The sequence below is a fragment of the Ceraceosorus guamensis genome, assembly GCF_003144195.1.
Source record: "Ceraceosorus guamensis strain MCA 4658 unplaced genomic scaffold IE81scaffold_1, whole genome shotgun sequence".
Taxonomy (NCBI): domain Eukaryota; kingdom Fungi; phylum Basidiomycota; class Exobasidiomycetes; order Ceraceosorales; family Ceraceosoraceae; genus Ceraceosorus; species Ceraceosorus guamensis.
Window position 1 is genome coordinate 110996 of NW_020289996.1, and position 13670 is coordinate 124665.

At 55.4% G+C, this 13670-nt stretch overlaps 5 protein-coding genes across 5 annotated transcripts; 3 read left to right on the plus strand and 2 right to left on the minus strand.

Moving 5' to 3' along the window:
- The first annotated feature begins 400 nt into the window (after positions 1–400).
- IE81DRAFT_319122 (hypothetical protein) lies at positions 401–1784 on the plus strand. The gene is made up of 2 exons (XM_025512628.1): positions 401–1138; positions 1335–1784. The coding sequence occupies exons 1-2, from the start codon at positions 818–820 to the stop codon at positions 1368–1370; spliced, it is 357 nt and encodes a 118-aa protein (XP_025373402.1). The 5' UTR covers positions 401–817; the 3' UTR covers positions 1371–1784.
- On the minus strand, positions 1705–3749 carry IE81DRAFT_319124 (nucleoside hydrolase). The gene is made up of 5 exons (XM_025512629.1): positions 3563–3749; positions 2845–3382; positions 2556–2765; positions 1973–2393; positions 1705–1878 (listed from the first exon to the last, which is right to left on the minus strand). The coding sequence occupies exons 1-5, from the start codon at positions 3651–3653 to the stop codon at positions 1822–1824; spliced, it is 1317 nt and encodes a 438-aa protein (XP_025373403.1). The 5' UTR covers positions 3654–3749; the 3' UTR covers positions 1705–1821.
- Positions 3750–4037: 288 nt separating this feature from the next.
- IE81DRAFT_319125 (Sec1-like protein) lies at positions 4038–7373 on the plus strand. Its single transcript, XM_025512630.1, has 4 exons — positions 4038–4761; positions 5175–5545; positions 5639–5831; positions 5932–7373. The coding sequence occupies exons 1-4, from the start codon at positions 4341–4343 to the stop codon at positions 7287–7289; spliced, it is 2343 nt and encodes a 780-aa protein (XP_025373404.1). The 5' UTR covers positions 4038–4340; the 3' UTR covers positions 7290–7373.
- Positions 7374–7968: 595 nt separating this feature from the next.
- IE81DRAFT_363246 (hypothetical protein) lies at positions 7969–11914 on the plus strand. The gene is made up of 6 exons (XM_025516754.1): positions 7969–9074; positions 9161–9252; positions 9322–9477; positions 9564–11331; positions 11402–11454; positions 11528–11914. The coding sequence occupies exons 1-6, from the start codon at positions 8183–8185 to the stop codon at positions 11585–11587; spliced, it is 3021 nt and encodes a 1006-aa protein (XP_025373405.1). The 5' UTR covers positions 7969–8182; the 3' UTR covers positions 11588–11914.
- IE81DRAFT_363247 (hypothetical protein) lies at positions 11860–12986 on the minus strand (the record flags this gene model as incomplete). The annotated part of the gene is made up of 2 exons (XM_025516755.1): positions 12680–12986; positions 11860–12591 (listed from the first exon to the last, which is right to left on the minus strand). The coding sequence occupies exons 1-2, from the start codon at positions 12935–12937 to the stop codon at positions 11860–11862; spliced, it is 990 nt and encodes a 329-aa protein (XP_025373406.1). The 5' UTR covers positions 12938–12986.
- Positions 12987–13670: the final 684 nt, after the last annotated feature.

A 13670-nucleotide genomic window follows, 5' to 3' on the forward strand; every position in this document is an offset into this window, starting at 1 on the left:
AGTGCAGCAGAGGTGCGGGGGGAAAGGCATGCTTTCGTGCTTGTTGCTGGCTTGGCAAATCCATGCCGCGAGCCTCCTCGAGCCGAGCGCCCGATGAGTCAATCCTTCCTCCAAGGCAGAGCGACGCAGCATCACCAGAAATCACAATGCATCGAGTCGTGAGTTCCGAGTCTTGAGTACGCATTCTTTTTTTGCCTTCAGCTTTGTGGGGCTCATGCGTCGCTGTGGGCCCTGCCGCCTGCAAAGCGTGCATGACCTCGGTGCGCCTGATGAATCAAGCGCGTACATATCCACCAGCAGCATCGCAGGGGAGTTGTGGAGGATTGTGTAGGAATTTGAATCTTGAATGCAATGCCCCCGCCTCCACTCACGAAGCACACTCCTGACTCACAAGTCACAACAGTCGGGTGTCACGAGTCGAATGCGTGCATATGCACTCGTTGCTGCCCTCATCAAACGTCGACAGTGTGAGTGTGCGTCTTGAGTGAGTCGGACAGGCCTAAACTTTGGACAAGCAGCAAGCAGCTGCCTGCTCAACTCGCGACCTTTCCCCCTTTCCCCTTCTCCTTCTCATCAATCATCTTGAAATGGCAAGAAGTCGAGAGTGTGGATCCTAAATCATTTATTCTGCGACCATCTCTTCCCATATCCGCCTCGCAACCATCATCCTTCCCTTCTTGCACGCACGCACGCACGCACGCACGCACGCCTCGTTCATTGATCTTTTCCCCACAGCAAAGTCAGCACATCGCTTGCATACATCATCAGCACTCGCAAAGCACGTCTCTGCATCATCCAATCGGTAGCTAGCAGCGCCATGTCTCACGTCAAAAAGGACAGTTCGACCAGTCAGACTTCGACAACACCCGCTTCCATCGTTCGACCTGGCGCATCTCCTGAAGGACCCCCGGGCTGGGAAGAGAAGAGGGTAGCTCAGGTCGAAGCTCATCAAGCCGAGGAGGCGGGTTCAGCTTGCGTTGCTGCCTCGCAGTCCGATACGAGGCAAGGGACAGGTTCGAACAGCAATGCGGACGGAACGGAGGAGAGGGAAGGATTGGCACAGAAGCTAAAGGATCAGGTGCACAAGGTTGGAGAGAAGCTGGCTTTCGTACCGCCTAAAGGTGGAGAGAGCAAACAGGTGAGAGTCGAGGAGTTCGAGAGTCGTGCTTGACGGAGGGAAGCGCGAAAGGGTAGAGCAGCGCAGCGCGCAACGATTCGGGATCCCGCGAGGCTGAAGCTGCAAGGCGAAAGAACAGCACATTACGTGTGACGTCCCTCGTGACCCATGCCCTGGTTGACACATCACATCATTCATCTCGACCCCGCCCGCATAGGATGCCTCGACGATGCCAGAGGTACCCATCGAGTGATTCGTGGTACATGAAATCCCCCATCCCACACAAGCATGAGCGGGCAAACGCGCACAGTCGTTGCGAAGGAATGAGACGTGGCCACGGAGAGACATCACAGACGCCTTGTGAGGGGAGGCGTCAGGTGCTTCAACCACGAATGCCCCGAAGTATCGCGTGCGTATACGGACGTCGTCCGGTAGCAGCCACCGTTCAGGCGTTCATGTGCCACGGCTCTCTACCTCGTCGGTCTCGCCTGCGGCACTGGGCTTTTACCCACGACTCATCTTTCCTGAGCTACCCATAATGTACCATCACGAAACTCTCAGCATAGCGCTTCTCACTGCATGGCAAAGCTTCGATTCCGTGCATTGCGATTCCATTTATAAGAGGTCCATACGCAAGCTGGCTGCGGCTACAGTGGGCTGAATTGGCGACCCACTTCGTAAAGACATTGCGGCACGACCAACAGCTAAACACCCAAAGCGTCGCAAAACACGTTGGAGAACCATGCGCATCCGGGAGATTGCTGAGATGAGGCGAGGTTCGTGGATGGGTCAGAGGAATTGGATACGAGCCGAGCAGTGTTGCTTTGCTTGTCCCAATGCAATGCCACGACTCACTTCGACCATATGAACATCTCCTTCCCTCGTATCGGGTCTCTTCTGATCCTCATCCAATTCCTCATCTTTGCCCAGACTGGCATCTTTCGGATCCACATTTCCCTGCGCAGATTTCACGCTGGCTCTTCTATCCACCACACAGCAACCTCTGGTCAACTCCCCTTCGCACTCGATACCGAACCTTCTGACTTGCATGCTCCACTCCCCATCGAACTCTGACCGATTTTGAGAGGCATAGCTGCGCGTCTCTTTGGAAGAGGCGTTGCGAGACGCCGATCCTGAAGAGGAACAGAAACAAGCATGTGCGACGGCGATGGGATCGTGCGCTACGAACATATCGTCGATGCTCGCATCAAAGTCTCTTCCGGCAGGTGCGAATGAGTTGGTCACCTGTCTGGGTCGCTTCAGTATCGTTGCCATGCTAGGCGTTGGGCCCGCAAAATCAGGGCGCAAGAGGAGGGGGGTGAAATAAATCACACGCGAGAAAGAAGAAGAGAGATTGGGGGGCGAACAAGGTCGGGTGAGTCAAGCGAGCGCTTCCACCTCATCGTTGTGAGATCGCAAATGAGTCGCATCAACTCACAAGTCACCGAGAGGACCTTGACCGCTGCAAAGACGACCAAAGGGTACCAAGTGTTTGCTCGTAATGTCGAGAGAGAGCAGATCGATGGGCAACCGGCGCCAACCCAGCGCATTGTCGCCATTGGCTAGCACAGGATGTTTAGGCGCGTCCACAATCAGAGCTCGAGCGGCCCAAGGATCGGCGTAGAAGTTGAATTCGCTCAACGGGGATCTGGAAATGTTGCACGAATCGATGGTCAGCATACATTCTCGCTGCGGCTGCCGGGCTTGCACGGGGTTCCATTGCGCACGTATTGCCAGGCACGTCGAGCGCGCCACCCATGACGGAGATGCCGGCTACTCTAGCAAAAGTGACTGGATCTTCTTGAAAAGCCAAGGCGAGGTTGCTGACTGGACCAATCGCCGCGATGCGGATGGTGCCAGGGGGATTGTCCCTAAGGTGTTTCAGTATGACCTTGTGCGCTGGTTCGTCCGTGGCTTTCAGAGGGGCAGGAACAGGCTGCGCAGGGAACCTCGCATCTTTCGAAACTCCCGATAGACCATCCTTGCCGTGGAAATAACCAGCGGTGAATTTTTTGCCGCCGATAGGTCCGCTTGCTCCTTTGGCCAGCTCGATGCTCGGCGCGCCCTCACCCAAGGAGTGCGAGAAACGAGCCTTGAAGGATGTGGGAGCGGATGAGGAGGAGGAGGAGGAGAGATGAGCGTGTAGAACGTTGAAGGTGCGTGCGACGTTGGAAAAGGCGTGCGCGAGCTCAGTGTTGCCGAATGTCAGTGTGATGGCTTTTACAGTGACGTGCGGCAGGGCCAGCGCTAGGACAAGGGCGAGCACTGCACGTGCAGAGGTCAATGCGAAAGAATGTCAATTTGGATGTGAACGTTTTCAGCATCACCCCCACGCCACGCATTTCCTCACCGTCATCTGCAAGCGAATGCGGCAAATAGACTTGCTCAGCCAAAGCAACACACGGACGTGACCTAGCTGCGCTCCAAAACCCCTCGACGACTCACCCACTCCAGGATCGGAATCGATGATGAGCGAAACCTGCTGCAGAGCTTCGCCCGACCCATTGTGTCCTTGCCCACGTTGCTGGCTACTCATTCTTTCAGATGACAAAGGAGCCTGCTAGACGACGGGGATGGTGATTGAGATGCTGAGCGTGCAGATTACGAGTGCGTGGATGGATGCATGACGACGATGCGATGGTGCTCAGTCACGAGTACTCACCTGGCGCAGACAAAATTAAGAGATCGGGCGTGGCTTGCTCGATCGCACACGCGCACTCGTGACTTCTTGCCGTGTAGGTAGGTATATAGGTACTCACGACTTGACTGTGTAGTCGCTTATGATATGACAAACGGCGAAACCACCTTTACCGGTACACATCCCCGCCGCGCGCCTTCGAGCTCGTTCAACGCGTATATACAGTACGCGCTGCCATGCACATGGACTGACTATACACGCTGATGAGCATGCATGGCGCGACGAACGACGCCTGACACGTGACCATATTCCATCCGCAACTACGCACGGCCATGCAGCGAAAGAAAGGCGCCCATACAGCTGCTAGCCGCCTGCTCGAAATTCCACCGCACACACATGTGAGACTCGAGACCAGCTTTGACTTGCGTCCACTCACCGCTTCGCCTTTCCATTGAAAGAAGCACAAGTGCAGCCGATTGCCCTTTCACGTACCGAGAATCTGCACTCTCATCGCGGATCTGAACAGTCAAACGCCGATCACCCCGATCGGGAAGAAGTGCCTGCGAGATCGCACCCTTGAGCGACATGGCGAGCACTCAAGCAAGTGGGAGCGGCGCTTCCGCTTCCGCTTCGCAAGCACCACTACCTGGGGCGCTAGATGTTCACCCGCTCCGCCTGCTAGCGCTTCGCTCGCTCTTGTCCGCTCTCGACGCGATTCCAGAAGGCAAGACGTTGCTCTTAGATCCAGCTCTTGCTGGGCCCTTGGGACTGGTAGCGGATGTATCTGCACTCAGGCAACATGGTGTGGAACGCATGTTTTGGCTGGAAGAGCATACAGGCAACAAAGTTCCGAGGACTGATGCGAGCGCATCGCAGGCTGGTGGACAGGAACGAGATCGAACGGATAAGGGCAAGAGGAAGGTCAACATTGTACCGGTCAATGCACCTACTAGAGCTGTCGTGTATATATGCAGGCCAGAGAGCAGATGGTTAAGAGTCATTGCTGGTAAGTGGAGCGCCTAACTTGCAGCACGCGCCACCACCACCACAATCGAGCGAGCGGCACAGCTGCACCTGTGTCGATCCCATCTGGGTGCACTGCCCCCTTCAGCTCGCTCGGACCAAATTAGCCCAGTGCCCTCTATCTCACAAGGGACTGCCGGGTCAGTCAGCGTCCGTACATCGAGCAATTTCCAGAGCATGCGTGCTTGCATCGCAGCAGATGCTCTCTTTGGGCATCTTCTTGCTTTGCGCTGCTGCTCAGTCGAGATTTGTGTTGGCGGCCAAGTATTCACTGCTTAGGCTGTACCTCACCTGACAATCGAGCATGAGCTGCCAACGTACACTTCTTGTGGTGTTTCATCAATTTTACTGTACCGAGAGACGCCAGCTCATGCCTCCGCTCCTCGGTGCTTGCAGGTCATGTGCTAGCGGATCGTAGAGCCTCGCCCAAGTCCTTGGCGCACACGTATCACCTCTTGCTTTCGCCTCGTCGAACGGAGCTGTCACTACATCTTCTCAGCGAACTATCTCCTTCATCGAGCGCGGAAAATGTCGACGATGCATCCTCTTCTTCATCCCTCTTGGCCGACTTGCATCTCTACGACCTTCCTCTCGAATTTGTGCCATTGGAGGAAGACCTACTGAGCTTGGAAGATCCTAGAGCATGGAGCAGATGCAGTAAAGATGGAGACTTGGGCACTTTGCACGAGACTGCTTTGGCTTGCATGACCCTGCAACACCTTTGGGGGACGTTTCCACGCATCGTTGGAAAGGGTGACGCTGCACAGGTGAGCTGAGCGATGATGCTGCTCAAAGATATCCCGAACGTTCTCATCAGCGAGTCGAAGCGGCGAGACTAACGCGCTACATTCTTCTGAAAGCGCTTTGCCACGCTCTTGACTCGCCAAAGAAAAGAAGCGCTAGCTGCAGATCCGAAGAATGCTGCCCTCACTGCTTCAAGTCAGTCGGTGGACTGTCTCGTCGTGCTGGATAGGAGCGCAGATCTCGTCACTCCGCTGTGCACCCAGCTCACCTACGAAGGTCTCCTGGACGAAGTGCTCGGCATCAACAGTGGTGAGTTGGCTCATGACGAAGGTTTCAAATCTTTCGATCGTCATAGCGTCAGCACAACACGGTCCTTTCAGTCTGATTGCTGTGCATCCATCCACCACAGCACACATCGAGGTCGACTCTTCTCTGCTCGCTGCAAACGGACCTGCAAGCCCAAGCGCGAGCGGTGCAGCATCCGGTAGTGGCACGCCCTTGCGAGTGACAATGACCTCTCCGACCAAGAAGAAGAAGCACCGGCTAGACAACGCCTCGGACTCGCTCTTTTCCTCCATTCGAGACTGCAATTTTGCAGTGGTGGGAGAGGTACTTCATCGAGCGGCGCAGAGATTGTCGGCGGACTACGAGGGCAGACACGCTGCGCAGACTGTGGCACAGATGAGAGCTTTTGTGGGCAAGCTGGGAGGTTTACAAGCTAGTCATTTGGGGCTGCGAGTACATACCAGCTTGACGGAGCGCATCATGGGCATCACTGCCTCTGAGCATTTCAACGCTTCCTTGGAGATACAACAAAACATCGTCGCTGGTGTGGACTTACCCGCTCAGCTCTCGGCGATCGAGGCGCTCATTGCCAGCGAGGCTCCTCTGCTGATGATCCTGCGTCTGCTGTGCCTCCTCTCTGTTGTCGGTGGCGGTATCAAGCAGAAGAATCTAGACGCGCTCATCCGCGACGTCCTACAAACGTATGGATACACACATTTGCCGCTGCTGCTAGCTCTGCAAAAAGTGGGGCTTCTGGTCCCTGCGCCTGCCGTTCCTCGTCGAGGGGCCCCAATCAAGGGCATAGCCGCCGTTCGCGGTCAGCTCAGACTCATCAACGACGAAGTGGACGAGCGGGACCCGAAGGATATCGCGTACGTATACTCTGGCTATGCTCCGCTGAGCTGTCGACTTGTGCAAGCAGTCGCGCAGAAGGAAGCGATACTGGCCCCTGAGAGTGCCAGCGAGAGGAATGTCGCTCAAGCTTCGGAGCCTTTGGCGCCCCGAGATGTGGACAATGAGCTGGCTGGTGGAGCTCGCGTGTCAGTCAGGCCCAACAACGCTCGACGAGTACCCGATGCGCACCCGATCGTTGGCTGGCAAGGATTTGAAGATGCGGTATCGGCATTGCCAGGCGCGACGGTTGATGAGGTGCAATTGCCAAGCACGTCGAATGCGAGCACCATCAGCGCGAGTGGCTCGACACAATACGGCTCTGTGCCGACGACGACGACGACGACGATTGTGCTCTTTTTGGGAGGAGTGACGTACACGGAAGTTGCTGCGTTGAGATACATGTCAAGTCAGACGAAGAACAGGAGATTCTTGGTCGCTACGACGGGCATCATCAATGGGGATAGCCTCATCAGATCTTTGAGCAACTGTTCGACGGACAGCTTGGGCGCTAGTCATGCTCTCGAACATTTGCACCCGACTAGTCAGGCTCAGCATAGAGATACCTCGATGATGAGCTCTGCCACTTGACGCTATTCTCCGCCAGACATTTATACCCTCCGATTCTTGTTACGAACGATGACACGCTCTACGCGGCTTGGACAATGTAGCAGCATCATCTAAACAAGCTTGAGGTTGTCGTAGCGTTGCTTGGGGTGTTGGCGCCTGCCATGCCGATGATACTCCACTTTGAGTGGTCTGCTTGAGAAGAATCAGGGTAGGTCGAGACTGAAGAATTGATACTGATTGTGCTCGCGACTTTGTGTGGCTAGGTACTGCATGGCACTCACGACTGCTGACTGTATCATCTTATCCAGATGATCTTGCAGATGATGACATGGCGTGAAGATTTTCCTTGATCAAGGAGCATCACGAACGCGACGCGACGCGCACGGCGAGGTCCGCCGCTCTTTATTGTTGGCCCCGCCGGGTCGTCGGCGGGCGGCGATTTGATCGGAGCTTTGCCACACCGCGGATGATGGATGTGTGGTGTGGCCGCTAGCTGATGCTGATGCATGCATGCAGCATATGCATGTTGTTGACGATGCTGCTGCTGCTGATTCACGATTGTCCGCAAGGGCCTCCGCGGACCTGCCATGGCCATGCGGACGAATCAAGGGACCGGCTGGCTAGCTTTGCTGCTATACAACTTGGTGCAGAGCTTTGTTTGGGGTTCTGTTTCCGACACAAGACTTGCCTTGTGATCTTCATACCGCGCTCGCCTAGACCGCAAGACGTTCCTTGATTGCACTTGTTCGACTCAGCCTCACGCCACAATCGCGATCGCACGACTCACCACTTCTTTCCTGTATAGCGGCTGGCAACTCGAGGTTCTGTCGAGTGTTTCAGAGAGCAACGCGCGCTTCAGCCACGCGGAAGCTGAGCTTCCGTTCAGCCACGGAAGCTGCGATAGGAGCGCGTCGATGGCCGCGATGACCACCTCGACAAGTCAATCTCACCCGCCCACGCACGAAGCACAATTCCGCCAACCTAGCAGCAAGCCGACAACCTTTTCGCACCTGCCGCCCGAGCTTCTGCATCACATCGTCTCTTTGATCTACCTCGACTCCATCCCTCGCGCCGTGTTCCGTTGCTTGGACCCTCATGGTCTGCCATCAGCTTACGAAGATGGACGACTCATCTCCCGTACGAGCAGGCAAGCCACATCGGATCTGCTCAGCATTTCGAGGACCAACAAGGCATTGCATGCCGCTGCTAGACCCCTGCTTTTTCGAAGGTTGCAAATCACATTGCCATTTAGCTTCTTGTTGCTGTTGAGGACTCTGGGAGCTGCGCACCTAGCAGAGGCGTACGAGGAACACGAAAGACTTCGGAAACCAACAACGTCGGACGATAGCACGGATGAAGGGGCTTTCTTCACTAGCGATGCTGCGAGCACCAGTTCGGAGGAGGAGGAAAGCTCGAGGGGGGAAGAAGACCAAGGCATACCTGCCCATCGCGCGCATCGAACACCAAGTCGGAGCCCTGTGAGGGAGCACGGAAGGAGCTCCACACAAAGTCCGCCTCGGAGCAGAAGTAGAAGTCATCAGGCACTGTCTGATGCCGGGGCTGGAGGCAGCGCTGATTTGGAAAGATCGGATGTGCGGACAGGACCAAAGAAGCAATTGGGCTTCAGCGCTATGGTTGCTGCGGCTGGCTTTGCGAGGGTCACGGGTAGCAAGCTGGTCATTCAGAAAGATCGCAGAGATCGATTGCTCAGATCTCAGCAATCAGGAACAGCACCAAGTGGTGCTACTGCTACTGAGAGTGCAGCAGATGAGAGGAGCGGAGCTGAAATGCAGCTGGTGTGGATCGGTGAGTGTAATACATGTCGCGGTCTGGATGCAGACAGAAACAGACCTGATCGTGTTGCGATTCGTTTGGCTGAATGCTTGCTGTAGAGCAAACTGCGGGTCTCTTCTCCTTGTCTCTTAGTCGCGCGCCTCGCGGTGCCAATCACTATCCCAGGGTGCTCGACTTCTCCACCTTTACAGTCAGTATGAAGAGGTGACAGCTACAAAGTGAGAGTATCGCTCACAAAACCCTTTTTGATCGACGTCAGACGCAAGGCATGCGAAGATCTTTGGGTCAGGGCGAGACGCGCTTCATCACGCCAGCTCGATTGCTCGCTCTCATCACGGCAGCAGACGCATTAGTCAGCGTAGGCTTTTGTGAGAGCATGGACAGCGCTATCGACGTTGCTGTCCTCGAGGCTTTGGTCAGTGTCACACGTCGAGCACAGACGCTATGAGAGCAAATATATCGTTTTGACGTCTCTGAGCTTCTCCCTTCTGACGCCCGCAGCTCTTTAGGGACGGCAAGCTTACCCCACCATCGCGGATACGAGGCATTTCCATGGAAAGAGCACGGAGGGAAGGAAGCGAGCGCCGAAGATTGCAGGCTATGGATCTGTCAGGTTGTATCAGCAATGCCTTCAAAGCCGGCCTGCAGACATTTGTGGACCGTCATCTCAACAAGTCCAGTGGAAGACCCACATCGACATTGTTCGAGGAGTCCGAAACATCCACCGCCGACGATGACGATTCCCAGGTAGAGGAAGAAGAAGATCGCAGAGGGCGAAGTCGAAGCACGCATCGCACGGGCACCTCGGAGTGGTCTTCTGCGAGATCGAGCTCGGTACGAACAGCTCGATCTAGTCAACAAGTGCAGCGAAGCCTTTCGAGGTACAGTCGTGCCGATGATGACGAGGCTCCCTCCACACATCCAGCCCGAGCCACGCGCTTCCCGTCTCTTAGACGTCTGAGCCTCAGCTACGTCACTTTTCCGGAAAGCTTGCTGCAGCCCTTCATTCTTTCCTTTCCTCGCCTAATCCATCTGGACCTGACAGGCACCAAGATAGGTCCGCAGACGCTATTTTCGCTTGGAGCTCAGCCTGGCCTGCATCTGCATAGTCTCAGTTTGGCTAAATGCCCGCATATGTCGAGCGAGTCAATAAGGTGGCTGCTCGTCGACAGCCCCGTCTGTCACAGCTTGACGGAACTCTCCTTGGCAGGCACGCTTTTGCAGCCCACGCCGATCGATGCGCTCGATATGAAGGCCATCTTGACGGAAGCTCCCTGCATGCTGCATGGTGCTATGCGATATCTCGATTTGGCAAGCTGTCCGGTGGCAGAAGTCCTTGGAGAGATACACGTCCAGCCTTGCTTACTCGACCTGGGACTCGGAGCACTACCTCGGCTCAGTCTGTCGAAGATTTCGGAATTCTTGATCGCCAAGGCTCCCAATGTGCAAGTGCTCAGCATTCCCGAAACGAGCAGTGCTCTAGGCTCGGGCGCCTTGTCACCAATGGACATTGTGGAGAGCTTGTTGCGTCCTTGCGCTGTCCCTCCGCCACTGACGCTCAGCCAACAATTGGCTCAAATGGGTCTACCACAGCTGCTCGGTGCCCAGCCCAACGCAGCGCCTGTTCAGAGGGCAAAAACGAACCTTCGTGTGGTGGAACTCGCTTCGGGACCTTTGCGAGGCTTTGGCAGGTATCATGGATGGCAAGCCATCTTTGGCGCTGGACGTAGAGGCTGGCTGGTAGATTGCACTGCTGGGCCCAACCCGGACGCCGTAGACGAGGCGCTTGCGGAGCCAGATGAGGAAGGCGGTGGGGCGGCTCAGCAAGCACAAGGGGAGCAAGAGACTAGAGGCAGGCCTTTGAGATGGAAAAGTAGAGCGAAAGCCACTTCCTGGGAACCTGAGACGCCACCCACCTTAACGCGCAAATCTACTCTTTCGCCCTCTCCTGCTAGAAGAGCAAGGCAGACGCCGCTCGTCAGTCGTTCCGGCTCGATGCGAAGAGCCAACTCAAGAGGCGGGGATGCGCAACGGAGCTTGACTTCTGTCGCAGTCTCATCTGTGGCCCAGGCATCGACAACTGTAGCTGCGGACCAGGTAGATGAGACCACCCCTTCACTTTTTGACCAGGCTGGACCAGCGGTGGCTCGCGGGGTGGCGCCAAGCGACGTTGAGCCAGAGATTGTCGAGCCCAGGAATGAAGTTGTCAGAGGTCTGCCTCTTGAACATCCACGAGCAAAAGTCCTGCAGCAATTAGCGGCTGCCAATGGTAAGTCTTGATCGCACGAGAGAGTCGCGTGTCCGGACTTACGAGGTACAACGCCTATGTTCCATTGCAGGCCACGTTCCCGGTAACATTGGCTGGCACAGCCTCAAGTGCGAGATCCTACTGGTACGTACGACGAATGCAAGACATTTTCGCCATTTGGCACACCGCGAGCTGAATTCCACTTCATCTGCCTCAGGGTTATGGCTTTTTGGGCCGGGAACAAGGCCGCTATGCCTACATTGCCTATCAGGTCTAACGAAAAGTCTCCAAATCGTGTAAACAGATCTGCATGCCAGCCACCTTTTGAAGCCTCGACATTGAGTCAGGAGGCGCATGGTGCGACCTACACGTGGGCAAGAGTCGCATCTACAAGTACATGAGCACCCCGGGTGGATTCCTCGACCTGGCGTGCATCACTATTTTAACGAACGATGCCAAGACAAATTTGTTTGGTTGTACATCATCCTGGCATTCACATTGTTCATAGTCACTTCGATGGGAGCGATACCTGCCTGCTGAGCACATGGTTCAAGGACCAGCCCGAAACTCCGAAAGAGCTGGGGTGCCATCCGATTGCAGCGGGAAAATTGCACCCTGATTGCTGTGTGCGGCAACAGTGGGGTCTTCCTGTTGTCTGGCAGGCGATCTCTGCGATGGCGCGCCAGCACTATTCCGCGACCACGCTGCTTCCTCGACCTTCTCACGATTGTGCAGCTTGCGGTGACCAACACCAAGGAAAGGACCCATGGTGCTACCGCTACGATTCTTTGAGATGGTCCGATTGAGACGCGTTTGCCTTGCAATCTCTCGCACGTGAGGAAGGCGGCTGCCTACTGCGCTTCTGGTGATGGGGGGAAAGTGATTGCGGTGCGTCTGGGCGAGCTCGCCTTCGTACCCGTGCCACATCATTGGCTTGCTTTTCGACCTGATGCCTCCGGTATGCAACCTTGGCGGTGCAGCGATCACCTCGCCAACGACGTCGCCATGCTGATCTAGCTTATTGAGATGGATCCAAGTCGGCAGTGTTGGTTTCTTTGTGTCCGGTACCGTTGCGTATGAGCGCGCAACCTCCTTTGAGGTGAAAAGAGCGCCTTCTGGAGTGGTAAAGTCCCGATTGTGAGGCAAGGCAATGACATGAGTACCATCAGGACCTGTCCCAGGTACTTCGTCCCATGTCTTGGTCTTGATGTTCCTGTCCCATACTTTGGCTCGGAAGTGCGTGTATGGAATCTCGTTCGACTTTCGAAATCCTGTCACAGCCTTATTGAGGTAGAGAACCACCTCTTTAGATTGGAAATTCCACGCAAGACGCCTCCAAGCTAGCACATCAAGATTCCAGAATACTCACTTGCACGACCGGGGGCATCTCTGTGCCGAAATGGTCTCGAACGGAGTGCGCCATCCCTCTCTGTATATTGCCGCTCTTGATCCCATTGAAGCCAAGTCGAGGTCCTTTCTTGATCAGCTCGACTTCCCTGACATCCTTAGTCTTTACCCGCGTCCATTCTCCTAATGGCTTGATGGCGACACAACATGCCGCAAAGGCTACCAAAAGGGGCAGCTGCAAAAAGGGTTTGAAGTGATGGGGCTGGGACAGAACAACCATCCTGGGTTGAAGAGGGTGCAAAGGTTGAGATGAAGAGTCAATGATGGAGTGGCCAGCAACTCTACGACGGAGAGGAGGAAATATCAGGGCTAGACCGACGCGGTGGATGCTTTTAAAGAGCCTCCATCAGACCGATGCGCCACGCGTGGTGGCGAATAATAGCATCATAGTCGAAGACGATCGCGGCATCCTAGCCAAGGGCAAGTTGATGGGTGACGGTCTGTAGTCCGATGTACGCTTTCGCTTTGGAATCTCAAATGTACCGGCGCCGCCTTCCCATGCTTTGCTACTCATAAGAGGCAGGACTTCGAATCGCTGACGTGTCGCTTTCACAAGCACGCGATCGATTCATCACCCAACCATTGCTCGCCGCGTTTTCCGAAGCAAGACCTGCGAAAGGAGGGGCCGTATTGCGCTTCCTGCTGATCGAGAGCAACTACGCTCGTAGAATTGCCATGGCCAGGACCGACACTACTAGCTGCAGAATTCGTGCACAATCAGATACTCGTCCAAGCATCACCATTTCAGGAGCGGTCGTTGAAGGCGCCGGCAATCACGCCACGAGTGGTGCCAGCTGGACTTAGTATACAATTGCGCAGAACTGGACAAGAGCGCTGCCAAGCGCAACCTGATTGCATGAGATTCAGGCGCCTGCTAGGCGCAGGCCAAGTTGGCAGTCCTCGAAAGGCTGCAAAATTCTTTTTGAGAACGGGGCACGAATGGGATGAGTATT